The sequence below is a fragment of the Oncorhynchus gorbuscha genome, unplaced genomic scaffold, assembly GCF_021184085.1.
Source record: "Oncorhynchus gorbuscha isolate QuinsamMale2020 ecotype Even-year unplaced genomic scaffold, OgorEven_v1.0 Un_scaffold_472, whole genome shotgun sequence".
In the NCBI taxonomy this organism is placed as follows: Eukaryota; Metazoa; Chordata; class Actinopteri; order Salmoniformes; family Salmonidae; genus Oncorhynchus; species Oncorhynchus gorbuscha.
The window spans coordinates 329,452-357,363 of record NW_025745304.1 but is presented as its reverse complement, the minus strand read 5'-3'; the positions used below and the strand labels follow the sequence as shown (position 1 = coordinate 357,363).

Here is a 27,912-nt window from a genome sequence, read left to right as displayed (position 1 = left end):
TAAACTAATGAAGGGACATGGGGCTCTCCGTCCAGACAGGCTCCCAGGGAAACAGGAAATGACAGAGGCCTACATAAACTAATGAAGGGACATGGGGCTCTCCGTCCAGACAGGCTCCCAGGGAAACAGGAAATGACAGAGGCCTACATAAACTAATGAAGGGACATGGGGCTCTCCGTCCAGACAGGCTCCCAGGGAAACAGGAAATGACAGAGGCCTACATAAACTAATGAAGGGACATGGGGCTCTCCGTCCAGACAGGCTCCCAGGGAAACAGGAAATGACAGAGGCCTACATAAACTAATGAAGGGACATGGGGCTCTCCGTCCAGACAGGCTCCCAGGGAAACAGGAAATGACAGAGGCCTACATAAACTAACAGTCGTTGACGACATGATGCATGTATTTAGAGCCTCGGAGGCTACGCCCTGTGGTAAACCACGGGCCTGTGTGTGTGTGTGTGTGTGTGTGTGTGTGTGTGTGTGTGTGTGTGTGTGTGTGTGTGTGTGTGTGTGTGTGTGTGTGTGTGTGTGTGTGTGTGTGTGTGTGTGTGTGTGTGTGTGTGTGTGTGTGTGTGTGTGTGTGTGTGTGTGTGTGTGTGTGTGTGTGTGTGTGTGTGTGTGTGTGAGCATAGATTTGAACCAAAGCTCATTCTTTTTCACTGGATGTACAGTTGAAGTCAGAAGTTCACATACACCTCAGCCAAATACATTTAAACTCAGGTTTTCCCAATTCCTGACACTTAATCCTAGTAGAAATGCCCTGTCTTGTCTCAGGTAGGACCACTTTATTTTAAGAATGTGAAATAATAGTAGTGATTTATTTCAGCTTTTATTTCTTTCATCACATTCCCAATGGGTCAGAAGTTTACATACACTCAATTAGTATTTGGTAGCATTGCCTTTAAATTGTAACTTGGGTCAAACGTTTTGGGTAGCCTTCCACAAGCTTTCCTCAACAAGTTCGGTGAATTTTGGCCCCTTCCTCCTGACCAGAGCTGGTGTAACTGAGTCAGGTTTGTAGGCCTCCTGACCAGAGCTGGTGTAACTGAGTCAGGTTTGTAGGCCTCCTGACAGAGCTGGTGTAACTGAGTCTGGTTTGTAGGCCTCCTGACCAGAGCTGGTGTAACTGAGTCTGGTTTGTAGGCCTCCTGACCAGAGCTGGTGTAACTGAGTCAGGTTTGTAGGCCTCCTGACCAGAGTTGGTGTAACTGAGTCAGGTTTGTAGGCCTCCTTGCTCACACTTGCTTTTTCAGTTCTGCCCACACATTTTCTACAGCATTGAGGTCAGGGCTTTGTGATGGCCACTCCAATACCTTGACTTTGTTGTCCTTAAGCCATTTTGCCACAACTTTGGAAGTATGCTTGGGGTCATTGTCCATTTGGAAGACCCATTTATGACCAAGCTTTAACTTCCTGACTAATGTCTTGAGATGTTGCTTCAATATATCCACATAATTTTCCTACCTCATGATGCATCTATTTCGTGAAGTGCACCAGTCCCTCCTGCAGCAAAGAACACCAGTCCCTCCTGCCAGGAGAATTCTACCTGTCCCTCTTGCCAGGAGAACGCTACCTGTCCCTCCTGCCAGGAGAACGCTACCTGTCCCTCCTGCCAGGAGAACGCTACCTGTCCCTCTTGCCAGGAGAACGCTACCTGTCCCTCCTGCCAGGAGAACGCTACCTGTCCCTCCTGCCAGGAGAACGCTACCTGTTCCTCCTGCCAGGAGACGCTACCTGTTCCTCCTGCCAGGAGAACGCTACCTGTCCCTCCTGCCAGGAGAACGCTACCTGTTCCTCCTGCCAGGAGACGCTACCTGTTCCTCCTGCCAGGAGACGCTACCTGTTCCTCCTGCCAGGAGACGCTACCTGTCCCTCCTGCCAGGAGAACGCTACCTGTCCCTCCTGCCAGGAGAACTCGCTACCTGTCCCTCCTGCCAGGAGAACGCTACCTGTCCCTCCTGCCAGGAAAACGCTACCTGTCCGAATGCATATTGACAACTGTAAAGCATCCGCCAAACCAATATTTGTCAGTCGGACTGCCAGATGGTGAAGCGTGATTCATCACTCCAGAGAACACATTTCCACTGCTCCAGAGTCCAATGGCGGCGATCTTTACGCCACTCCACCCAACGCTTGGCGTTGCACATGGTGATCTTTAAGCTTGTGTGCGGCTGCTCGACCATGGAAACCCATTTCATGAATCTCCCGACGAACACGTCTTGTGCTGACGTTGCTTCCAGAGGCAGTTTGGAACTCAGTAGTGAGTGTTGCAACCGAGGACAGATGATTTTTACGTGCTTCAGCACTCGGCGATCCGTTCTGTGAGCGTGTGTGGCCTACCACTTCGCGGCTGAGCCGTTGTTGCTCCTAGATGTTTCCACTTCACAATAACAGCACTTACAGTTGACCGGGGAAGCTCTTAGCAGGGCAGAAATCTGACAAACTGACTTGTTGTAAAGGTGGCATCCTATTACGGTGCCACATTGAAAGTCACTGAGCTCTTCAGTACGGGCCATTCTACTATCAATGTTTGTCAATGGAGATTACATGGCCGTGTGCAATTTGTACACCTATCAGCAACGGGTGTGGTTGAAATAGCAAAATCCATTCATTTGATGGGGTGTCCACATACTTTTGGCCATGTTGTTTAGGTATAGACGAGTTGGACAGATGGTGAATATCTACACTCAGAAAAAAAGGTGCAATTTAGAACCAAAAAGGGTTCTAAAAAACCTTTTGGTTCCAGGTAGAACCCTTTTGGGTTCCATTTAGAACCCTTTCCAAAAACGGTTCTACATGGAACCCAAAATAGTTCTATCCGGAACCAAAAAGGGTTCTCCTTTGAGGACAGCCTCAAAACCCTTTTGTAAATGTTCCCCTCCTCATCTCCTTTCCTTCGTCATTTCCTTTTCATTATTTTGAATCAGTTGGGAGGAAGGAGAGGAGACGAGGGAACCCCCTTGATAAATCTACAGATAACAGACACTGTCCTTGCTGCAGGATCCAATGGCCAAAGGTTTCAGCTGTGGTTTAATCCCAAACAGTGTAAAGAATGGGAAGCACGTCCTACCATCTGTATGTGTACTTTCTATTATTACATGAGGAGACAACACAGACCAGAGTTAGTCAAGGCTGCCAGCCATGCCCCAATCCTTCAGGCTGAAACCTACTGGCTTTATGAAGTGGAGACAACACAGACCAGAGTTAGTCAAGGCTGCCAGCTGTCAGTTAACGGTCAACACAGCCAGAGTCGTCAGTTGCCAGCGGTCTACACAGCCTGTCAGTCAGCGGTCTACACAGCCTGTCAGTCAGCGGTCTACACAGCCTGTCAGTCAGCGGTCTACACAGCCTGTCAGTCAGCGGTCTACACAGCCTGTCAGTCAGCGGTCTACACAGCCTGTCAGTCAGCGGTCTACACAGCCTGTCAGTCAGCGGTCTACACAGCCTGTCAGTAGGCGGTCTACACGGAGCTGGTATCCTCATATCCCCTCTGGGTAGTAGACGACTTCAGAGGGAAAGAGGTCATTTATAGCCTGTTTAACATTACAGACCATCTCTGCCAGCCATGCCCTGGCTGTCTGAACTAACGGTCCCATATCGCCACCTAGTGTCAGTCAGGTAAGTTGCTGTTGACTTCCCAACTTCACATGTCCCTGTCGTCCCTGTGGACAGCATGCTTGTTACATTTACATTTTACATTTAAGTCATTTAGCAGACGCTCTTATCCAGAGCGACTTACAAATTGGTGCATTCACCTTATGACATCCAGTTACAAGGGGTTTGAGTCTCTATGGCACAGGTGGGGTTCTTTCCCCACAGTCACAGGGTCTGTGGTTCAAACCCCTTACAGGCAGTTTCCTGTCCTTTACTTCAACTTAACATCCAATCACACCTACTTACTACAACTAAACATCCAATCACACCTACTTACTACAACTAAACATCCAATCACACCTACTTACTACAACTAAACATCCAATCACACCTACTAACTACAACTAAACATCCAATCACACCTACTTACTACAACTAAACATCCAATCACACCTACTTACTACAACTAAACATCCAATCACACCTACTTACTACAACTAAACATCCAATCACACCTACTTACTACAACTAAACATCCAATCACACCTACTTACTACAACTAAACATCCAATCACACCTACTTATACAACTAAACATCCAATCACACCTACTTACTACAACTAAACATCCAATCACACCTACTTACTACAACTAAACATCCAATCACACCTATAACTACAACTAAACATCCAATCACACCTACTAACTACAACTAAACATCCAATCACACCTACTTACTACAACTAAACATCCAATCACACCTACTTACTACAACTCCAAAACATCCAATCACCAATCACACTAACTACAACTAAACATCCAATCACACCTACTTACTACAACTAAACATCCAATCACACCTACTTACTACAACTAAACATCCAATCACACCTACTTACTACAACTAAACATCCAATCACTGCAACTAAACCTACTTACTACAACTAAACATCCAATCACACCTACTTACTACAACTAAACATCCAATCACACCTACTTACTACAACTAAACATCCAATCACACCTACTTACTACAACTAAACATCCAATCACACCTACTTACTACAACTAAACATCCAATCACACCTACTTACTACAACTAAACATCCAAACATCCAATAAACATCCAATCACCTACTTACTACAACTAAAAACATCTACAACTAAACATCCAATCACACCTACTTACTACAACTAAACATCCAATCACACCTACTTACTACAACTAAACATCCAATCAACTAAACATCCAATCACACCTACTTACTACAACTAAACATCCAATCACACCTACTAACTACAACTAAACATCCAATCACACCTACTTACTACAACTAAACATCCAATCACACCTACTTACTGCAACTAAACATCCAATCACACCTACTTACTGCAACTAAAACAATCACAAACATCCAATCACACCTACTTACTACAACTAAACATCCAATCACACCTACTTACTACAACTAAACATCCAATCACACCTACTTACTACAACTAAACATCCAATCACACCTACTAACTACAACTAAACTAAACATCCAATCCAATCACACCTACTTAAACTACAACTAAACATCCAATCACACCTACTTACTACAACTAAACATCCAATCACACCTACTAACTACAACTAAACATCCAATCACACCTACTTACTACAACTAAACATCCAATCACACCTACTTACTACAACTAAACATCCAATCACACCTACTAACTACAACTAAACATCCAATCACACCTACTTACTACAACTAAACATCCAATCACACCTACTTACTACAACTAAACATCCAATCACACCTACTTACTACAACTAAACATCCAATCACACCACAGGACCCCATCATCACGTCTCCAAACACAGAATAAACTGGCAACAGAAAAAGACATTACGGCAGTGGCCCAACTTTCTAATCAATAAATATTCTCACATTGTAGTAAACAACCGCAAACATAGCTTGAGAACAGCTTTGACCACACCCCCAGGCAGTTTGACCACACCCCCAGACAGTTTGACCACACCCCCAGACAGTTTGACCACACCCCCAGGCAGTTTGACCACACCCCCAGACAGTTTGACCATTCTTAAATGGAAAAAGTTTGGAACCACCAAGACTCTTCCTAGAATTGGCCACCCACCCGGCCAAACTGATCAATAGGGGGAGAAGGGCCTTGGTCAGGGAGGTGAACAAGAACCCGATGTTCACTCCGACAGAGCTCCAGAGTTCCTCTGTGGAGATGGGAGAACCTTCCAGAAGGACAACCATCCCTGCAGCACTCCACCAATCAGGCCTTTCTGGTAGAGTGGCCAGACGGAAGCCACTCCTCAGTAAAAGGCACATGACAGCCCGCTTGGAGTTTGCCAAAATGCACCTAAAGGAATCAGACCATGAGAAACAAGATTATCTGGTCTGATGAAACTAATATTGAACTCTTTGGCCTGAATGCCAAGCGTCACATCTGGAGGAAACCTGGCACCATCCCTACGGTGAAGCATGGTGGTGGCAGCATCATGCTGTGGGGATGTTTTTCAGGGACTGGGAGACTAGTCAGGATCGAGGGGAAGATGAACGGAGTAAAGTACAGAGAGATCCTTGATGAAAACCTGCTCCAGAGCGCTCAGGACCTCAGACTGGGGGCGAAGGTTCACCTTCCAACAGGACAGCGACCCTAAACACACAACCAAGACAACGCCGGAGTGGCTTCGGGACAAGTCTCTGAATGTCCTTGAACGGCCCAGCCAGAGCCCAGACTTGAACCCGATCTAACATCTCTGGAGAGACCTGAAAATATCTGTGCAGCGACGCTCCCCATCCAACCTGACAGAGCTTGAGAGGATCTGCAGAGAAGAATGGGAGAAACTCCCCAAATACAGGTGTGCCAAGCTTGTAGCATCATACCCAAGAAGACTCGAGGCTGTAATCGCTGGCAGAGGTGCTTCAACAAAGTACTGAGTAAAGGGTCTGAATACTTATTTAAATGTGATATTTCATTTTTTATTTCTTAAAAAAAATATATTTTAGAATAAGGTTGAAACGTAACAAAATGTGGAAAAACTTTAAGGGGTCTGAATACGTTCCGAATGCACCGTAGCTCCGCGTTGACATGATTGGTTGAAGGTAGGTGGGGGCAGGAGGTCCTGTATAAACATACATTCACTTCCTTGACAACTTCCTCCAGAATAGCTCCGCTCCCCCGCTAAACACAAGAAGCATGAAAACCCTGATGTCTGCGGAGGCTGTTTCGCAATAAATGTTGTACTGTCACTTCAGATGGTGGAGTGACCAATGCAGAGCCTTTACGGGATTTTATCAGAGACAGAAGAGGTAGCAAAGCATCCCACTCCCCCTCATTGGGAGGGGGGGGTTCCTATACTGTCAATGAAACAAGCAGACCAGACTCAGCTGCTAATCTAATGCTTTGGTGTCTATTTATATTATCTTTATTTAACGAGGCAAGTCAGTTAAGAACAAGTTCTTATTTTCAATGACAGCCTTGGAACAGTGGGTTAACTGCCTTGTTCAGGAGCAGAACGACAGATTTGTACCTTGTCAGCTCGGGGGTTTGAAACCTTGCAACCTTTCGGTTACTTCCAGTTACTAGTCCAACGCTCTAACCACTAGGCTACGCTGCCGCCCCTTCTATGGAAGCGCCACCCCATTAAGCAGATTGGGTACTGATCATTTTAATTTATCCATCATTATTTGGTTTTAAACACTTTTTTTTTTACCTGTGCCCCACTAATTAGGGTCCCATGGAAACACTGACCAGAACATTGTTTCCTAACTATTTAATAGTCCATGTTTAAACCTTGAACAAAGACAAATACGCCTATACCACTTCTGTTTTTAAACAATTAGCTATAGGCAGTGTATGAAAGAGCTACAGAAGGACTTCTTTCGTTGCTATTGACTTAATTTACGTGTCATTAGACACCTTTTTTTATGAGGATGACTCCTGTGGCTCATTTGATTGTTCTAAATAGTGTACTGTCCCTTTAAAATAAAGAAGTCCTTCCGGGTCTCTCTTCACTGTTTTTATCAGCCACGTTTCCCCCTCCTCTAAACTATACTGTACTCACTCGTCTTTGGTGGTCGGTCTTCAACCTATTTCTCTGCTCTTGTTACTCTGTCGGATCATGGCAGCTCATTGTATCGACGAGCCGTTCCCTTTCCACGGGCTGCTCCCTAAAAAAGAGACCGGCGCCGCGTCTTATCTCACGAGGTTCCCGGAGTACGATGGACGGGGTGTTGTCATGGCAATCCTCGACACTGGCGTGGACCCAGGGGCCCCGGGCATGCAGGTAAATTTACCCCGGTGCTTTTACAGACTACTAGGCCTCATTCAAAATTCACGACTCTAGCTTAGTGATTTTTTTTTTGTTTTGTTTTTTAAAAACCGGTGCTACCTTGTCACTCCAATCTAGTAAAACTAGTTAGAAACTACTGTTCATCTGATTTACATTTTAACGAGAAAACAGCTAACGCCTTGGTGTTGTTGTTGTAACATGACAGTCCCCTGGGTCTGTCGGTAAATTAGCTCAGTTTAGCGTAGATGGCTAATTTAACTTAACAAACTAAAATCATATAGCAAACCATCAGAACATAATGTCCTCGTTAGCTACACCATAAAATACCGACAGACCATTGGTTTTGGCAGGACTAGTGCTAATATTTCCCCACCATAGCATATTATGATTATTATTGATGCTGACATGTTTCATTTGAAATGTTTCAGTGACTAGCTAGTGAGTTGCTGTGACTTAGTGGTGGAACTGGGCGACGCTGATGGAAACAGGATCAGACATCTGTTGAGAGCCGTCACTCAACTGTAGAGGCCCTGTCCTGTCTGTCTGTCCTGTCTGTCTGTCCTGTCTGCCCTGTCTGTCCTGTCTGCCCTGTCCTGTCTGTCTGTCCTGTCTAGCTACTGTCTGTCTGTCTAGTTACTGTCTGTCCCGTCTGTCCTGTCTGTCCTGTCTAGTTACTGTCTGTCCTGTCTGTCCTGTCTGTCTGTCCTGTCTAGTTACTGTCTGTCCTGTCTGTCCTGTCTGTCTGTCCTGTCTAGTTACTGTCTGTCTGTCATGTCTGTCTGTCCTGTCTGTCTGTCCTGTCTAGTTACTGTCTGTCCTGTCTGTCCTGTCTGTCTGTCCTGTCTAGTTACTGTCTGTCTGTCTGTCCTGTCTGTCTGTCCTGTCTAGTTACTGTCTAGTTACTGTCTGTTTGTCTGCCCTGTCTAGTGACTGTCTAGCTACTGTTTGTCTGTCTGCCCTGTCTAGTTACTGTCTAGCTACTGTCTGCCTGTCTGCCCTGTCTAGCTACTGTTTGTCTGTCTGCCCTGTCTAGCTACTGTCTGCCTGTCTGCCCTGTCTAGCTACTGTCTGCCTGTCTGCCCTGTCTAGCTACTGTCTGCCTGTCTGCCCTGTCTAGCTACTGTCTGCCTGTCTGCCCTGTCTAGCTACTGTCCGCCTGTCTGCCCTGTCTAGTGACTGTCTAGCTACTGTTTGTCTGTCTGCCCTGTCTAGTTACTGTCTAGCTACTGTTTGTCTGTCTGCCCTGTCTAGTTACTGTCTAGCTACTGTTTGTCTGTCTGCCCTGTCGAGCTACTGTTTGTATGCCCTGTCTAGTTACTGTCTAGCTACTGTCTGTCTGTCTGCCCTGTCTAGCTACTGTCTGTCTGTCTGCCCTGTCTAGCTACTGTCTGTCTGTCTGCCCTGTCTAGCTACTGTTTGTCTGTCTGCCCTGTCTAGTTACTGTCTAGCTACTGTCTGTCTGCCCTGTCTAGTTACTGTCTAGCTACTGTCTGCCTGTCTGCCTGCCCTGTCTAGTTACTGTCTAGCTACTGTCTGTCTGCCCTGTCTAGTTAATGTCTAGCTACGGTCTGTCTGTCTGCCCTGTCTGCTCTGTCCGTCCGTCCGTCCTAGCCACACCACACCACTCAGCCCTCTGCTAAAGACCAAAGGTTTCTCTCTGACTCAAACATCTCTATGAGTAGGTCCAGTTGGTATAGAATATGACACTATTATATTGGTCTAGTTGGTATAGAATATGACACTATTATATTGGTCTAGTTGGTATAGAATATGACACTATTATATTGGTCTAGTTGGTATAGAATATGACACTATTATATTGGTCCAGTTGGTATAGAATATGACACTATTATATTGGTCCAGTTGGTATAGAATATGACACTATTATATTGGTCCAGTTGGTATAGAATATTACACTATTATATTGGTCTAGTTGGTATAGAATATGACACTATTATATTGGTCTAGTTGGTATAGAATATGACACTATTATATTGGTCCAGTTGGTATAGAATATAACACTATTATATTGGTCTAGTTGGTATAGAATATGACACTATTATATTGGTTACATACACATGGTTAGCAGATGTTATTGGTCACATACACATGGTTAGCAGATGTTATTGGTCACATACACATGGTTAGCAGATCCTATTGGTCACATACACGTGGTTAGCAGATTCTATTGGTCACATGCACATGGTTAGCAGATCCTATTGGTCACATACACGCGGTTAGCAGATCCTATTGGTCACATACACGTGGTTAGCTGATCCTATTGGTCACATACACGTGGTTAGCAGATCCTATTGGTCACATACACGTGGTTAGCAGATCCTATTGGTCACATACACGTGGTTAGCAGATCCTATTGGTCACATACACGTGGTTAGCAGATCCTATTGGTCACATACACGTGGTTAGCAGATCCTATTGGTCACATACACGTGGTTAGCAGATCCTATTGGTCACATACACGTGGTTAGCAGATCCTATTGGTCACATACACATGGTTAGCAGATGTTAATGGTCACATGGTTAGCAGATGTTATTGGTCACATACACATGGTTATCCAATGTTATTGGTCACATACACGTGGTTAGCAGATGTTAATGCGAGTGTAGCGAAGTGTTTGTGTTTCTAGTTCTGACAATGCAGTAATATCTAACAAGTAATCTAACAATTCCACCAACAACAAAGCTGTTTATCAGTCTGGTGGCCCTGGAGATAGAAGCTGTTTATCAGTCTGATGGTCTGGAGATAGAAGCTGTTTATCGGTCTGGAGATAGAAGCTGTTTATCAGTCTGGAGATAGAAGCTGTTTATCGGTCTGATGGTCTGGAGATAGAAGCTGTTTATCGGTCTGATGGGTCTGGAGATAGAAGCTGTTTATCAGTCTGATGGTCTGGAGATAGAAGCTGTTTATCAGTCTGATGGGTCTGGAGATAGAAGCTGTTTATCAGTCTGATGGGTCTGGAGATAGAAGCTGTTTATCAGTCTGATGGGTCTGGAGATAGAAGCTGTTTATCAGTCTGATGGTCTGGAGATAGAAGCTGTTTATCAGTCTGATGGTCTGGAGATAGAAGCTGTTTATCAGTCTGATGGTCTGGAGATAGAAGCTGTTTATCAGTCTGATGGTCTGGAGATAGAAGCTGTTTATCTGATGGTCTGGAGATAGAAGCTGTTTATCAGTCTGGAGATAGAAGCTGTTTATCAGTCTGATGGTCTGGAGATAGAAGCTGTTTATCAGTCTGATGGTCTGGAGATAGAAGCTGTTTATCAGTCTGATGGGTCTGGAGATAGAAGCTGTTTATCAAATCAAATCAAATTTATTTATATAGCCCTTCGTACATCAGCTGATTTCTCAAAGTGCTGTACAGAAACCCAGCCTAAAGCCCCAAACAGCAAGCAATGCAGGTGTAGAAGCACAGTGGCTAGGAAAAACTCTCCAGAAAGGCCAAAACCTAGGAAGAAACCTAGAGGAACCAGGCTATGTGGGGTGGCCAGTCCTCTTCTGGCTGTGCCGGGTGGAGATTATAACAGAACATGGCCAAGATGTTCAAATGTTCATAAATGACCAGCATGGTCAAATAATAATAAGGCAGAACAGTTGAAACTGGAACAGCAGCATGGCCAGGTGGACTGGGGACAGCAAGGAGTCATCATGTCAGGTAGTCCTGGGGCATGGTCCTAGGGCTCAGGTCCTCCGAGAGAGAGAAAGAAAGGAGAAAATTAGAGAACGCACACTTAGATTCACACAGGACACCGAATAGGACAGGAGAAGTACTCCAGATATAACAAACTGACCCTAGCCCCCCGACACAAACTACTGCAGCATAAATACTGGAGGCTGAGACAGGAGGGGTCAGGACACACTGTGGCCCCATCCGAGGACACCCCCGGACAGGGCCAAACAGTCTGATGGGTCTGGAGATAGATGCTGTTTACCAGTCTGATGTGTCTGGAGATAGAAGCTGTTTATCAGTCTGGAGATAGAAGCTGTTTATCAGTCTGGAGATAGAAGCTGTTTACCAGTCTGGAGAGAGAAGCTGTTTACCAGTCTGATGGGTCTGGAGATAGAAGCTGTTTACAGGAGTTTGCATCCTGTAGCTCCAACTCCAAAAAGTTCTGGGACACTGTGAAGTCCATGGACAACAAGAGCACCTCCTCCCAGCTGCCCACTGCTCTGAGGCTAGGAAACACGGTCTCCACCGATAAATCCATGATTATCGAAAACTTCAATAAACACTTCTCAACGGCTGGCCATGCCTTCCGCCTGGCTACTCCAACCTCGGCCAACAGCTCCGCCCCCCCCCGTAGCTCCTCACCCAAGCCTCTCCAGGTTCTCCTTTACCCAAATCCAGATAGCAGATGTTCTGAAAGAGCTGCAAAACCTGGACCCGTACAAATCAGCTGGGCTTGACAATCTGGACCCGCTATTTCTGAAACTATCTGCCGCCATTGTCGCAACCCCTATTACCAGCCTGTTCAACCTCTCTTTCATATTGTCTGAGATCCCCAAGGATTGGAAAGCTGCCGCAGTCATCCCCCTCTTCAAAGGGGGAGACACCCTGGACCCAAACTGTTACAGACCTATATCCATCCTGCCCTGCCTATCTAAGGTCTTCGAAAGCCAAGTCAACAAACAGGTCACTGACCATCTCGAATCCCACCGTACCTTCTCCGCTGTGCAATCTGGTTTCCGAGCCGGTCACGGGTGCACCTCAGCCACACTCAAGGTACTAAACGATATCATAACCGCCATCGATAAAAGACAGTACTGTGCAGCCGTCTTCATCGACCTCGCCAAGGCTTTCGACTCTGTCAATCACCATATTCTTATCGGCAGACTCTACAGCCTCGGTTTTTCGGATGACTGCCTTGCCTGGTTCACCAATTACTTTGCAGACAGAGTTCAGTGTGTCAAATCGGAGGGCATGCTGTCCGGTCCTCTGGCAGTCTCTATGGGGGTGCCACAGGGTTCAATTCTCGGGCCGACTCTTTTCTCTGTGTATATCAATGATGTTGCTCTTGCTGCGGGCGATTCCCTGATCCACCTCTACGCAGACGACACCATTCTATATACTTTCGGCCCGTCATTGGACACTGTGCTATCTAACCTCCAAACGAGCTTCAATGCCATACAGCACTCCTTCCGTGGCCTCCAACTGCTCTTAAATGCGAGTAAAACCAAATGCATGCTTTTCAACCGATCGCTGCCTGCACCCGCATGCCCGACTAGTATCACCACCCTGGATGGTTCCGACCTTGAATATGTGGACATCTATAAGTACCTAGGTGTCTGGCTAGACTGCAAACTCTCCTTCCAGACCCACATCAAACATCTCCAATCGAAAATCAAATCAAGAGTCGGCTTTCTATTCCGCAACAAAGCCTCCTTCACTCACGCTGCCAAGCTTACCCTAGTTAAACTGACTATCCTACCGATCCTCGACTTCGGCGATGTCATCTACAAAATGGCTTCCAACACTTTACTCAGCAAACTGGATGCAGTCTATCACAGTGCCATCCGTTTTGTCACTAAAGCACCTTATACCACCCACCACTGCGACTTGTATGCTCTAGTCGGCTGGCCCTCACTACATATTCGTCGCCAGACCCACTGGCTCCAGGTCATCTACAAGTCCATGCTAGGTAAAGCTCCGCCTTATCTCAGTTCACTGGTCACGATGGCAACACCCATCCGTAGCACGCGCTCCAGCAGGTGTATCTCACTGATCATCCCTAAAGCCAACACATCATTTGGCCGCCTTTCGTTCCAGTACTCTGCTGCCTGTGACTGGAACGAATTGCAAAAATCGCTGAAGTTGGAGACTTTTATCTCCCTCACCAACTTCAAACATCAGCTATCCGAGCAGCTAACCGATCGCTGCAGCTGTACATAGTCTATAGGAAAATAGCCCACCCATTTTCACCTACCTCATTCCCATACTTTTTTTTATACTGTTTTTATTTATTTATTTTTCTGCTCTTTTGCACACCAATATCTCTACCTGTACATGACCTGATCATTTATCACTCCAGTGTTAATCTGCAAAACTGTATTATTCGCCTACCTCCTCATGCCTTTTGCACACATTGTATATAGACTGCCCATTTTTTTTCTACTGTGTTATTGACTTGTTAATTGTTTATTCCATGTGTAACTCTGTGTTGTCTGTTCACACTGCTATGCTTTTATCTTGGCCAGGTCGCAGTTGCAAATGAGAACTTGTTCTCAACTAGCCTACCTGGTTAAATAAAGGTGAAATAAAAATAAAAAATAAAATCAGTCTGATGGGTCTGGAGATAGAAGCTGTTTATCAGTCTGATGGTCTGGAGATAGAAGCTGTTTATCAGTCTGATGGTCTGGAGATAGAAGCTGTTTATCAGTCTGATGGGTCTGGAGATAGAAGCTGTTTATCAGTCTGATGGTCTGGAGATAGAAGCTGTTGACCAGTCTGATGGGTCTGGAGATAGAAGCTGTTTATCAGTCTGATGGTCTGGAGATAGAAGCTGTTTATCAGTCTGATGGTCTGGAGATAGAAGCTGTTTATCAGTCTGATGGGTCTGGAGATAGAAGCTGTTTATCAGTCTGATGGGTCTGGAGATAGAAGCTGTTTATCAGTCTGATGGGTCTGGAGATAGAAGCTGTTTATCAGTCTGATGGTCTGGAGATAGAAGCTGTTTATCAGTCTGATGGGTCTGGAGATAGAAGCTGTTTATCAGTCTGGAAATAGAAGCTGTTTATCAGTCTGGAAATAGAAGCTGTTTATCAGTCTGGAAATAGAAGCTGTTTATCACTGGAAATAGAAGCTGTTTATCAGTCTGGAAATAGAAGCTGTTTATCAGTCTGGAAATAGAAGCTGTTGACCAGTCTGATGGTCTGGAGATTGAAGCTGTTGACCAGTCAGGATTAGTTGCACTGTGTCACCAGTATGTCAAGGTGTACTCATTGTGGAAACATAATTTGTGTGTGTGTCGGGGTCAGAGAGGGTGTGTGTGTTTTTCGGTCAGATAGTGTGTGTGTGTCGGGGTCAGAGAGGGTGTGTGTGTTTTTCGGTCAGATAGTGTGTGTATGTCGGGGTCAGAGAGGGTGTGTGTGTTTTTCGGTCATATAGTGTGTGTGTGTCGGGGTCAGAGAGGGTGTGTGTGTTTTTCGGTCAGATAGTGTGTGTGTGTCGGGGTCAGAGAGGGTGTGTGTGTTTTTCGGTCAGATAGTGTGTGTGTGTGTGTCGGGGTCAGATAGTGTGTGTGTGTGTGTATTTGACCCTCTTCAACATCTGGGTCCTCTCTCCCTCAGACCACGACGGAGGGCAAGCCGAAGATCGTTGACATCATCGATACGACAGGCAGTGGAGATGTCACCATGGCGACGGTGGTGGAGCCTAAAGACGGAGAGGTGACCGGGCTGTCCGGGAGGACGCTCAAGGTACGCTACCCTCGCCACGCTGCCACTTCCTGGTCACACTGTCTCCGTACAGACTGTTAGCCTGTAGTTACATTAACTCATGTCTCTCTGTACAGACTGTTAGCCTGTAGTTACATTAACACACATGTCTCTCTGTACAGACTGTTAGCCTGTAGTTATTAGCCTGTAGTTATTAGCCTGTAGTTGTTAGCCTGTAGTTATTAGCCTGTAGTTGTTAGCCTGTAGTTATTAGCCTGTAGTTACATTAACTCATGTCTCTCTGTACAGACTGTTAGCCTGTAGTTATTAGCCTGTAGTTATATAAACACATGTCTCTCTGTACAGACTGTTAGCCTGTAGTTACATTAACTCATGTCTCCCTGTACAGACTGTTAGCCTGTAGTTGTTAGCCTGTAGTTATTAGCCTGTAGTTACATTAACTCATGTCTCTCTGTACAGACTGTTAGCCTGTAGTTATTAGCCTGTAGTTACATTAACTCATGTCTCTCTGTACAGACTGTTAGCCTGTAGTTATTAGCCTGTAGTTACATAAACACATGTCTCTCTGTACAGACTGTTAGCCTGTAGTTATTAGCCTGTAGTTACATAAACACATGTCTCTCTGTACAGACTGTTAGCCTGTAGTTATTAGCCTGTAGTTATTACAGTTACATTAACTCATGTCTCTCTGTACAGACTGTTAGCCTGTAGTTATTAGCCTGTAGTTACATTAACACACATGTCTCTCTGTACAGACTGTTAGCCTGTAGTTATTAGCCTGTAGTTACATTAACACACATGTCTCTCTGTACAGACTGTTAGCCTGTAGTTATTAGCCTGTAGTTATTAGCCTGTAGTTATTAGCCTGTAGTTATTAGCCTGTAGTTGTTAGCCTGTAGTTATTAGCCTGTAGTTACATTAACTCATGTCTCTCTGTACAGACTGTTAGCCTGTAGTTATTAGCCTGTAGTTATATAAACACATGTCTCTCTGTACAGACTGTTAGCCTGTAGTTATTAGCCTGTAGTTGTTAGCCTGTAGTTATTAGCCTGTAGTTATTAGCCTGTAGTTACATTAACACATGTCTCTCTGTACAGACTGTTAGCCTGTAGTTATTAGCCTGTAGTTATTAGCCTGTAGTTACATTAACACATGTCTCTCTCTGTCCTCAGATCCCTCATGCCTGGTATAATCCATCAGGAAGGTACCACATTGGGATCAAACATGGATATGAGTTGTTCCCTAAAGCTCTCCGAGAGAGAATCCAGGTATGGAGTGGATTTGTGTGGCCAAGTAACGAGGATTTGCACGTTGATATACAAAAGTATGTGGACACTCCACTCTTCTGGGAAGGCTTTCCACTAGATGTTGGTACATTGCTGCTATAACAGCCTCCACTCTTCTGGGAAGTCATTAATATGGAGTTGGACCCCCCTTTGCTGCTATAACAGCCTCCACTCTTCCGGGAAGGCTTTCCACTAGATGTAGGAACATTGCTGCTATAACAGCCTCCACTCCTCTGAGAAGGCTTTCCACTAGATGTTGGTACATTGCTGCAGGGACTTGCTTCCATTCAGCCACAAGAGCATTAGTGAGGTCGGGCACTGATGTTGGGTGATTAGGCCTCTTGGCTCGCAGTCGGCGTTCCAATTCATCCCAAAGGTGTTTGATAGGGTTGAGGTCAGTGCTCTGTGCAGGCCAGTCAAGTTCTTCCACACTGATTTCAACAAACCATTTCTGTATGGACCTCGCTTTGTGCACGGGGGCATTGTCATGCTGAAACAGATTTCCATTCACTGGAACTAAGGGGCCAAAACCATTATTTCTCCTCCACCAAACTTTACAGTTGGCACTATGCATTCAGGCTCGTAGCCTTCTCATCCACCAAACCCAGATTCGTCCGTCAGACTGCCAGATGGTGAAGCGTGATTCATCCCTCCAGAGAACACATTTCCACTGCTCCAGAGTCCAATGGTGGCGAGCTTTACACCCCTCCAGCCGACGCTTGGCGTCGCGCATGGTGATCTTAGACTTGTGTGCGGCTGCTCGGCCATGGAAACCCATTTCATGAAGCTCCCGACGAACAGTTCTTGTGCTGACGTTGCTTCCAGAGGCAGTTTGGAACTCAGTAGTGAGTGTTGCAACCGAGGACAGGTGATTTTTTTTTACGTGCTTCAGCACTCAGCGGTCCCGTTCTGTGAGCTTCTGTGGCCTACCACTTCACGTCTTGAGCCGTTGTTGCTCCTAGATGTTTCCCCTTCACAATAACAGCACTTACAGTTGACCCGGGGGTCAGCTCTCAGCAGGGCAGAAATGTGACAAACTGACTTGTTGGAAAGGTGGCATCCTATGAAGGTGCCACGTTGAAAGTCACTGAGCTCTTCAGTAAGGTCATTCTACTGCCAATGTTTGTCTATGGGGATTGCATGGCTACGTGCTCAATTCTATACACCTGTCAGCAACAGAAATAGCCGAATCCACTCATTTGAAGGGGTGTCCACATACTTTTGTGTATAAATAGTGTATGCTTATATTGACCAACAAACACGTTGACAGAATGTCTGTGTTGATGTGTTGACAGAAGGATGTCTGTGTTGATGTGTTGACAGAGGGATGTCTGTGTTGACAGAGGGATGTCTGTGTTGACAGAGGGATGTCTGTGTTGACAGAGGGATGTCTGTGTTGACAGGATGTCTGTGTTGATGTGTTGACAGAGGGAAGTCTGTGTTGATGTGTTGACAGAGGGATGTCTGTGTTGATGTGTTGACAGAGGATGTCTGTGTTGACAGAGGGATGTCTGTTGATGTGTTGACAGAGGGATGTCTGTGTTGATGTGTTGACAGAGGGATGTCTGTGTTGACAGAGGGATGTCTGTGTTGACAGAGGGATGTCTGTGTTGACAGAGGGATGTCTGTGTTGACAGAGGGATGTCTGTGTTGACAGAAGGATGTCTGTGTTGACAGAGGGATGTCTGTGTTGACAGAGGGATGTCTGTGTTGACAGAGGGATGTCTGTGTTGACAGAGGGATGTCTGTGTTGACAGAGGGATGTCTGTGTTGACAGAGGGATGTCTGTGTTGACAGAGGATGTCTGTGTTGACAGAGGGATGTCTGTGTTGACAGAGGGATGTCTGTGTTGACAGAGGGATGTCTGTGTTGACAGAGGGATGTCTGTGTTGACAGAGGGATGTCTGTGTTGACAGAGGGATGTCTGTGTTGACAGAGGGATGTCTGTGTTGACAGAGGGATGTCTGTGTTGACAGAGGGATGTCTGTGTTGACAGAGGGATGTCTGTGTTGACAGAGGGATGTCTGTGTTGACAGAGGGATGTCTGTGTTGACAGAGGGATGTCTGTGTTGACAGAGGGATGTCTGTGTTGACAGAGGGATGTCTGTGTTGATGTGTTGACAGAGGGATGTCTGTGTTGATGTGTTGACAGAGGGGTGTCTGTGTTGACAGAGGGATGTCTATGTTGATGTGTTGACAGAGGGATGTCTATGTTGATGTGTTGACAGAGGGATGTCTATGTTGATGTGTTGACAGAGGGATGTCTGTGTTGATGTGTTGACCAACAGAAAGAGCGAAAGGAGAAAATGTGGGATCCAGCACACAGAGCAGCTCTGGCCGAAGCCAGTCGTCGGGCAGAACAGTTTGACCTTGCTCACCCCTCTCCCTCACAGGTAACACTTTGCAGAACAGTTTGACCTCTCCCCTTGGTAACACTTTGACCCTCTCCCTCACAGGTAACACTTTGACCTCTCCCCTAACCCTAACAGGTAACACTTTGACCTCTCCCCTAACCCTCACAGGTAACACTTTGACCTCTCCCCTAACCCTCACAGGTAACACTTTGACCTCTCCCCTAACCCTCACAGGTAACACTTTGACCTCTCCCCTCAGGTAACACTTTGACCCTCACAGGTAACACTTTGACCTCTCCCTCCCTCTCCAGGTAACACTTTGACCTCTCCCTCCCCCCACAGGTAACACTTTGACCTCTCCCTCCCCTCACAGGTAACACTTTGACCTCTCCCCTACCCCTCACAGGTAACACTTTGACCTCTCCCCTCACAGGTAACACTATGACCTCTCCCCTCACAGGTAACACTTTGACCTCTCCCCTACCCCTCACAGGTAACACTTTGACCTCTCCCCTCACAGGTAACACTTTGACCTCTCCCCCCCTCACAGGTAACACTTTGACCTCTCCCCTCCCCTCACAGGTAACACTTTGACCTCTCCCCTACCCCTCACAGGTAACACTTTGACCTCTCCCCTACCCCTCACAGGTAACACTTTGACCTCTCCCTAACCCTCACAGGTAACACTTTGACCTCTCTACCCCCCAGGTAACCCTCACAGGTAACACTTTAACACAGGTAACACTTTGACCTCTCCCCTCACAGGTAACACTTTGACCTCTCCCTCACAGGTAACACTATGACCTCTCCCCTCACAGGTAACACTTTGACACAGGTAACACTTTGACCTCTCCCCAGTCAGTTAGTGTCTCTGCTCATGGGTAAATGTGGTGTGGGCGTAAACAACATTAGAGATATAGATGTTTAAACAACATTAGATATAGATGTTTAAACAACATTAGAGATATAGATGTTTAAACAACATTAGAGATATAGATGTTTAAACAACATTAGAGATATAGATGTTTAAACAGCATTAGAGATATAGATGTTTAAACAGCATTAGAGATATAGATGTTTAAACAACATTAGAGATATAGATGTTTAAACAACATTAGAGATATAGATGTTTAAACAACATTAGAGATATAGATGTTTAAACAACATTAGAGATATAGATGTTTAAACAGCATTAGAGATATAGATGTTTAAACAACATTAGAGGTATAGATGTTTAAACAACATTAGAGATATAGATGTTTAAACAACATTAGTAGATATAGATGTAACATCTGGTAGAGTAGACTGTTTAAACAACATTAGTCTGGTTGGTAGACTGAACTGCCCCGTCTGGTTGGTAGACTGAACTGCCCCGTCTGGTAGGTAGACTGAACTGCCCTGGGTCTGGTAGGTAGACTGAACTGCTCTATCTGGTAGGTAGACTGAACTGCCCTGGGTCCTTGGGACATTGGGTCCTACCCTGGACTCTATCTGGTAGGTAGACTGAACTGCCCTGTCTGGTAGGTAGACTGAACTGCCCTGGGTCCTTGGGACATTGGGTCCTACCCTGGACTCTATCTGGTAGGTAGACTGAACTGCCCTGGGTCCTGGTAGGTAGACTGAACTACCCCTCTATCTGGTAGGTAGACTGAACTGCCCTGGGTCCTTGGGACATTGGGTCCTACCCCGGACTCTATCTGGTAGGTAGACTGAACTGCCCTGGGTCCTTGGGACATTGGGTCCTACCCTGGACTCTATCTGGTAGGTAGACTGAACTGCCCTGTCTGGTAGGTAGACTGAACTGCCCTGGGTCCTTGGGACATTGGGTCCTACCCTGGACTCTATCTGGTAGGTAGACTGAACTGCCCTGGGTCCTTGGGACATTGGGTCCTACCCGGACTCTATCTGGTAGGTAGACTGAACTGCCCTGGGTCCTTGGGACATTGGGTCCTACCCTGGACTCTATCTGGTAGGTAGACTGAACTGCCCTGGGTCCTTGGGACATTGGGTCCTACCCTGGACTCTATCTGGTAGGTAGACTGAACTGCCCTGACTCTATCTGGTAGGTAGACTGAACTGCCCTGGGTCCTTGGGACATTGGGTCCTACCCTGGACTCTATCTGGTAGGTAGACTGAACTGCCCTGGGTCCTTGGGACATTGGGTCCTACCCTGGACTCTATCTGGTAGGTAGACTGAACTGCCCTGGGTCCTTGGGACATTGGGTCCTACCCTGGACTCTCTATCTGGTAGGTAGACTGAACTGCCCTGGGTCCTTGGGACATTGGGTCCTACCCTGGACTCTATCTGGTAGGTAGACTGAACTGCCCTGTCTGGTAGGTAGACTGAACTGCCCTGGGTCCTTGGGACATTGGGTCCTACCCTGGACTCTATCTGGTAGGTAGACTGAACTGCCCTGGGTCCTTGGGACATTGGGTCCTACCCTGGACTCTATCTGGTAGGTAGACTGAACTGCCCTGGGTCCTTGGGACATTGGGTCCTACCCCGGACTCTATCTGGTAGGTAGACTGAACTGCCCTGGGTCCTTGGGACATTGGGTCCTACCCCGGACTCTATCTGGTAGGTAGACTGAACTGCCCTGTCTGGTAGGTAGACTGAACTGCCCTGGGTCCTTGGGACATTGGGTCCTACCCTGGACTCTATCTGGTAGGTAGACTGAACTGCCCTGGGTCCTTGGGACATTGGGTCCTACCCTGGACTCTATCTGGTAGGTAGACTGAACTGCCCTGTCTGGTAGGGACTGAACTGCCCTGTCTGGTAGGTAGACTGAACTGCCCTGGGTCCTTGGGACATTGGGTCCTACCCTGGACTCTATCTGGTAGGTAGACTGAACTGCCCTGGGTCCTTGGGACATTGGGTCCTACCCTGGACTCTATCTGGTAGGTAGACTGAACTGCCCTGGGTCCTTGGGACATTGGGTCCTACCCTGGACTCTATCTGGTAGGTAGACTGAACTGCCCTGGGTCCTTGGGACATTGGGTCCTACCCTGGACTCTATCTGGTAGGTAGACTGAACTGCCCTGGGTCCTTGGGACATTGGGTCCTACCCTGGACTCTATCTGAATTGTGAATTCTCGTTAATGTGCGAATAAAACGTCAGTTTAACACATTTGTCACATCCCCGAGCACATGAACTGTGTGTAAATGAGTTTTAACATTTAGTTTCCTCACGCCTGTCCGTTGTTTTCTCAGGCTGAGAAGCTGCAGAAGGAGGAGCTGCTGTGTCAGTCTGAGATCCTGGCGTCTCTGGAGAAGAAGTACAACGACCCGGGTCCGGTCTACGACTGTCTGCTGTGGAACGACGGAGACACCTGGAGGTAGGAGGAACACCATCTGCTGGGTCAAATCCCTTTTCAGGCCCTGCTTCCTGCCTTCCTCAGTTCGTCAGGCCCTCCTTCCTGCCTTCCTCAGTTCCTCAGGCCCTCCTTCCTCAGTTCGTCAGGCTCCTCCTTCCTCAGTTCGTCAGGCCCTCCTTCCTCAGTTCGTCAGGCCCTCCTTCCTCAGTTCGTCAGGCCCTCCTTCCTCAGTTCGTCAGGCCCTCCTTCCTCAGTTCGTCAGGCCCTCCTTCCTCAGTTCGTCAGGCCCTCCTTCCTCAGTTCGTCAGGCCCTCCTTCCTCAGTTCGTCAGGCCCTCCTTCCTCAGTTCGTCAGGCCCTCCTTCTTCAGTTCGTCAGGCCCTCCTTCCTCAGTTCGTCAGGCCCTCCTTCCTCAGTTCGTCAGGCCCTCCTTCCTCAGTTCGTCAGGCCCTCCTTCCTCAGTTCGTCAGGCCCTCCTTCCCGCCTTCCTCAGTCCGTCAGGCCCTCCTTCCCGCCTTCCTCAGTTCGTCAGGCCCGCCTTCCTCAGTTCGTCAGGCCCTCCTTCCCGCCTTCCTCAGTCCGTCAGGCCCTCCTTCCCTCCTTCCTCAGTTCGTCAGGCCCTCCTTCCTCAGTTCGTCAGGCCCTCCTTCCTCAGTTCGTCAGGCCCGCCTTCCTCAGTTCGTCAGGCCCTCCTTCCCGCCTTCCTCAGTCCGTCAGGCCCTCCTTCCCGCCTTCCTCAGTTCGTCAGGCCTGCCTTCCTCAGTTCGTCAGGTCCGCCTTCCTCAGTTCGTCAGGCCCTCCTTCCCGCCTTCCTCAGTTCGTCAGTCCCTCCTTCCCGCCTTCCTCAGTTCGTCAGGCCTGCCTTCCTCAGTTCGTCAGGCCCTCCTTCCTTCCTGTGGTAGACACCTCAGAGACTGGAGATCTGTCCAGCTGCACGGTCCTGACCTCTAACCTCTAACCTCTACAGGGCTGTGGTAGACACCTCAGAGACTGGAGATCTCTCCAGCTGCACGGTTTTGACCTCCTACAGAGAGAAGCAGGAGTTTGCTACTCTGGGAAACGCTGAGATGCTCAACTACTCCGTTAACATCTACGACGAAGGAAACACTCTCTGCATCGTCACCAGCGGAGGTCAGAGTTCACGTAGATCCCCCGCCCCTTGTATTGTGTAGGAATCTGTCCTGAGTCTTGGCGTCTACAGCCGTGATGGTCTTGTCTCTGTTCAGGGGCTCATGGGACACACGTGGCGAGCATAGCAGCAGGCCACTTCCCAGATGAGCCCGAGCGGAACGGCATCGCCCCCGGAGCCCAGATCCTGGCGGTGAAGATCGGAGACACGCGCCTCAGCACCATGGAGACGGGCACCGGACTCATCCGCGCGGTAGGCTGAAGCAGCTGTCAATCGACACACAACAGACCGGGGTCCTCCCGGGTTACACTCCATTCATTCTCCTCTGTTCTTGTTTTGGTTCATTCACACTCATCTTCTCTCTCTCTTCTCTCTCTCTCTGTCTCTCTTCTCTCTGTCTCTCTTCTCTCTCTGTCTCCTCTCTCTCTCTGTCTCCTCTCTCTCTCTCTCTTCCGTCTCTCTGTCTCCTCCCTCTCTCTTCTGTCTCTCTCTCTCCCTCTCTCTCTCCCTCTCTCTCTCCCTCTCTCTCTCTCCCTCTCTCTCTCTCTCTCTCTCTCTCTCTCTCTCTCTCTCTCTCTCTCTCTCTCTCTCTCTCTCTGTCTCTCTGTCTCTCTGTCTCTCTCTCTCTCTCTCTCTCTCTCTCTGTCTCTCTCTCTGTCTCTGTCTCTCTCTCTGTCTCTGTCTCTCTCTCTCTCTCTCTCTCTCTCTCTCTGTCTCTCTCTCTCTCTGTCTCTCTCTCTCTCTGTCTCTCTCTCTCTCTGTCTCTCTCTCTCTCTCTGTCTCTCTCTCTCTCTCTGTCTCTCTCTCTCTCTCTCTCTCTCTCTCTCTCTCTCTCTGTCTCTCTCTCTCTCTCTCTCTGTGTCTCTCTCTGTCTCTCTCTGTCTCTCTCTCTCTCTCTCTCTCTCTCTCTCTCTCTCTCTCTCTCTCTCTCTCTCTCTCTCTCTGTTTCTATTCTCTCTCTCTCTCTGTCTCTCTCTCCTCCCTCTCTCTCTCTCCCCATCTCTCTCTCTTTCTGTTTCTCTCTCTCTGTTTCTCCCTCTCTCTCTCTGTCTTTCTGTTTCTCTCTGTCTAGATGATAGAGGTGATCAACTATAAATGTGACCTGGTTAACTACAGCTATGGAGAAGCTACCCACTGGCCCAACTCAGGGTGAGAGAGATGGCTTCTACTGTCTGTGTGTCTGGCAACTCTGTCTGTGTGTCTGGTAACTCTGTGTGTCTGGTAACTCTGTGTGTCTGGTAACTCTGTGTGTCTGGTAACTCTGTGTGTCTGGTAACTCTGTCAGTGTGTCTGGTAACTCTGTGTGTCTCTGTGTTGTCCAACAGGAGGATCTGTGAGGTGATTGCTAACTCTGTGTGTCCTCTGTGTTGTCCAACAGGAGGATCTGTGTGTCTGGTAACTCTATGTGTCTCTGTGTTGTCCAACAGGAGGATCTGTGAGGTGATTGCTAACTCTGTGTGTCCTCTGTGTTGTCCAACAGGAGGATCTGTGAGGTGATTGGTAACTCTGTGTGTCTCTGTGTTGTCCAACAGGAGGATCTGTGTGTCTGGTAACTCTGTGTGTCCTCTGTGTTGTCCAACAGGAGGATCTGTGAGGTGATTGGTAACTCTGCGTGTCCTCTGTGTTGTCCAACAGGAGGATCTGTGAGGTGATTGGTAACTCTGTGTGTTGTCCAACAGGAGGATCTGTGAGTGTGATTCCAACAGGAGGGGGAAGCGGTTCAGAAACACAACGTTTTGTTTGTGTCCAGCGCTGGGAACAACGGGCCCTGTCTGTCTACTGTTGGCTGTCCTGGAGGAACTACTGCTGCTGTTATAGGTACACACACACACACACACACACACACACACACACACACACACACACACACACACACACACACACACACACACACACACACACACACACACACACACACGCTTGCAGAGAGGCTGTGCTCCTGACATGAACCAGATTAATACGAGATGTCCTCTCATGCTATCTCTGCCTGTGTTGGTCTCCTCTTCCAGGCGTGGGGGCGTGTGTGTGTTTTACCTCGTTGGTCTCCTCTTCCAGGCGTGGGGGCGTGTGTGTGTTTTACCTCGTTGGTCTCCTCTTCCAGGCGTGGGGGCGTGTGTGTGTTTTACCTCGTTGGTCTCCTCTTCCAGGCGTTGGGGGCGTGTGTGTGTTTTACCTCGTTGGTCTCCTCTTCCAGGCGTGGGGGCGTGTGTGTGTTTTACCTCGTTGGTCTCCTCTTCCAGGCGTGGGGGCGTGTGTGTGTTTTACCTCTACCTCATTGGTCTCCTCTTCCAGGCGTTGGGGGCGTGTGTGTGTTTTACCTCGTTGGTCTCCTCTTCCAGGCGTTGGGGGCGTGTGTGTGTTTTACCTCGTTGGTCTCCTCTTCCAGGCGTGGGGGCGTGTGTGTGTTTTACCTCGTTGGTCTCCTCTTCCAGGCGTGGGGCGTGTGTGTGTTTTTCTACCTCATTGGTCTCCTCTTCCAGGCGTTGGGGGCGTGTGTGTGTTTTACCTCTACCTCGTTGGTCTCCTCTTCCAGGCGTGGGGGCGTGTGTGTGTTTTACTTCTACCTCGTTGGTCTCCTCTTCCAGGCGTTGGGGGCGTGTGTGTGTTTTACCTTGTTGGTCTCCTCTTCCAGGCGTTGGGGGCGTGTGTGTGTTTTACCTCTACCTCGTTGGTCTCCTCTTCCAGGCGTGGGGGCGTATGTGTGTTTTACCTCTACCTCGTTGGTCTCCTCTTCCAGGCGTGGGGGCGTGTGTGTGTTTTTTACCTCGTTGGTCTCCTCTTCCAGGCGTGGGGGCGTGTGTGTGTTTTACCTCGTTGGTCTCCTCTTCCAGGCGTGGGGGCGTGTGTGTGTTTTACCTCGTTGGTCTCCTCTTCCAGGCGTGGGGGCGTGTGTGTGTTTTACCTCATTGGTCTCCTCTTCCAGGCGTGGGGGCGTGTGTGTGTTTTACCTCATTGGTCTCCTCTTCCAGGCGTGGGGGCGTGTGTGTGTTTTACCTCATTGGTCTCCTCTTCCAGGCGTTGGGGCGTGTGTGTGTTTTACCTCGTTGGTCTCCTCTTCCAGGCGTGGGGGCGTATGTGACTCCAGACATGATGGTTGCAGAGTATTCTCTGAGAGAGAAGCTTCCTCCGAACCAGTACACCTGGTCGTCTCGGGGCCCCAGTACCGACGGAGCCCTGGGGGTCAGTATCACAGCTCCGGGGGGGGCCATCGCCTCCGTACCCAACTGGACTCTCAGAGGAACCCAGCTGATGAATGGTACCTCCATGTCGTCCCCCAACGCCTGCGGAGGGATCGCCCTGGTGTTGTCAGGTGGGGGTGTGTTTTAATGTGTGTGTTAATATGTGTGTGTGTGTGTGTGTGTTAATGTGTGTGTGTGTGTGTTAATGTGTGTGTGTGTTAATGTGTGTGTGTGTGTTAATGTGTGTGTGTGTGTGTGTGTGTTAATGTGTGTGTGTGTGTGTGTGTGTGTGTGTGTGTGTGTGTGTGTGTGTGTGTGTGTTATAATGTATGTGTGTGTGTGTGTGTGTGTGTGTGTGTGTGTGTGTGTGTGTGTGTGTGTACCCTGCAGGTCTGAAGCAGAATGGTATTCGTCCATCGGTCTCTGCGGTGAGGAGAGCTCTGGAGAACACGGCTCTGAAGGTCGACGACATCGAGGTGTTCGCACAGGGACACGGGATCATACAGGCAAGACTCCTCTGTGTTGGACAGGAAGTTGGACAGGAAGTTGGACTGTTGAGTAGAACTAGTGTCTACTGTATAGCGGAGAACTAGTGTCTACTGTATAGTGGAGAACTAGTGTCTATAGTGGAGAACTAGTGTCTACTGTATAGTGGAGAACTGGTGTCTACTGTATAGTGGAGAACTGGTGTCTACTGTATAGTGGAGAACTAGTGTCTACTCTATAGTGGAGAACTAGTGTTTGTCTACTCTATAGTGGAGAACTAGTGTCTACTCTATAGTGGAGAACTAGTGTTTGTCTACTCTATAGTGGAGAACTAGTGTTTGTCTACTCTATAGTGGAGAACTAGTGTTTGTCTACTCTATAGTGGAGAACTAGTGTTTGTCTACTCTATAGTGGAGAACTAGTGTCTACTGTATAGTGGAGAACTAGTGTCTACTGTATAGTGGAGAACTAGTGTCTACTGTATAGTGGAGAACTAGTGTCTACTGTATAGTGGAGAACTAGTGTCTACTCTATAGTGGAGAACTAGTGTCTACTGTATAGTGGAGAACTAGTGTCTACTGTATAGTGGAGAACTAGTGTTTGTCTACTGTATAGTGGAGAACTAGTGTCTACTGTATAGTGGAGAACTAGTGTCTACTGTATAGTGGAGAACTAGTGTCTACTGTATAGTGGAGAACTAGTGTCTACTGTATAGTGGAGAACTAGTGTCTACTCTATAGTGGAGAACTAGTGTCTACTGTATAGTGGAGAACTAGTGTCTACTGTATAGTGGAGAACTAGTGTCTACTCTATAGTGGAGAACTAGTGTCTACTCTA

At 47.6% G+C, this 27,912-nt stretch overlaps 1 protein-coding gene across 1 annotated transcript in view; it reads left to right on the top strand.

Annotated features, from left to right (window-relative positions):
* Positions 1-7,612: 7,612 nt before the first annotated feature.
* The window catches only part of LOC124018317 (tripeptidyl-peptidase 2-like), a 61,232-nt gene continuing 40,932 nt past the window's right edge, over positions 7,613-27,912 (top strand). The window contains 12 exon segments of the mRNA XM_046333588.1: positions 7,613-7,907; positions 15,220-15,348; positions 16,500-16,595; positions 18,902-19,006; positions 22,179-22,303; positions 23,249-23,412; positions 23,508-23,662; positions 24,483-24,559; positions 24,736-24,754; positions 25,120-25,228; positions 26,472-26,720; positions 26,980-27,095. Of these exon segments, the coding sequence (XP_046189544.1) occupies positions 7,743-7,907; positions 15,220-15,348; positions 16,500-16,595; positions 18,902-19,006; positions 22,179-22,303; positions 23,249-23,412; positions 23,508-23,662; positions 24,483-24,559; positions 24,736-24,754; positions 25,120-25,228; positions 26,472-26,720; positions 26,980-27,095 (1,509 nt within the window). The 5' untranslated portion in view covers positions 7,613-7,742.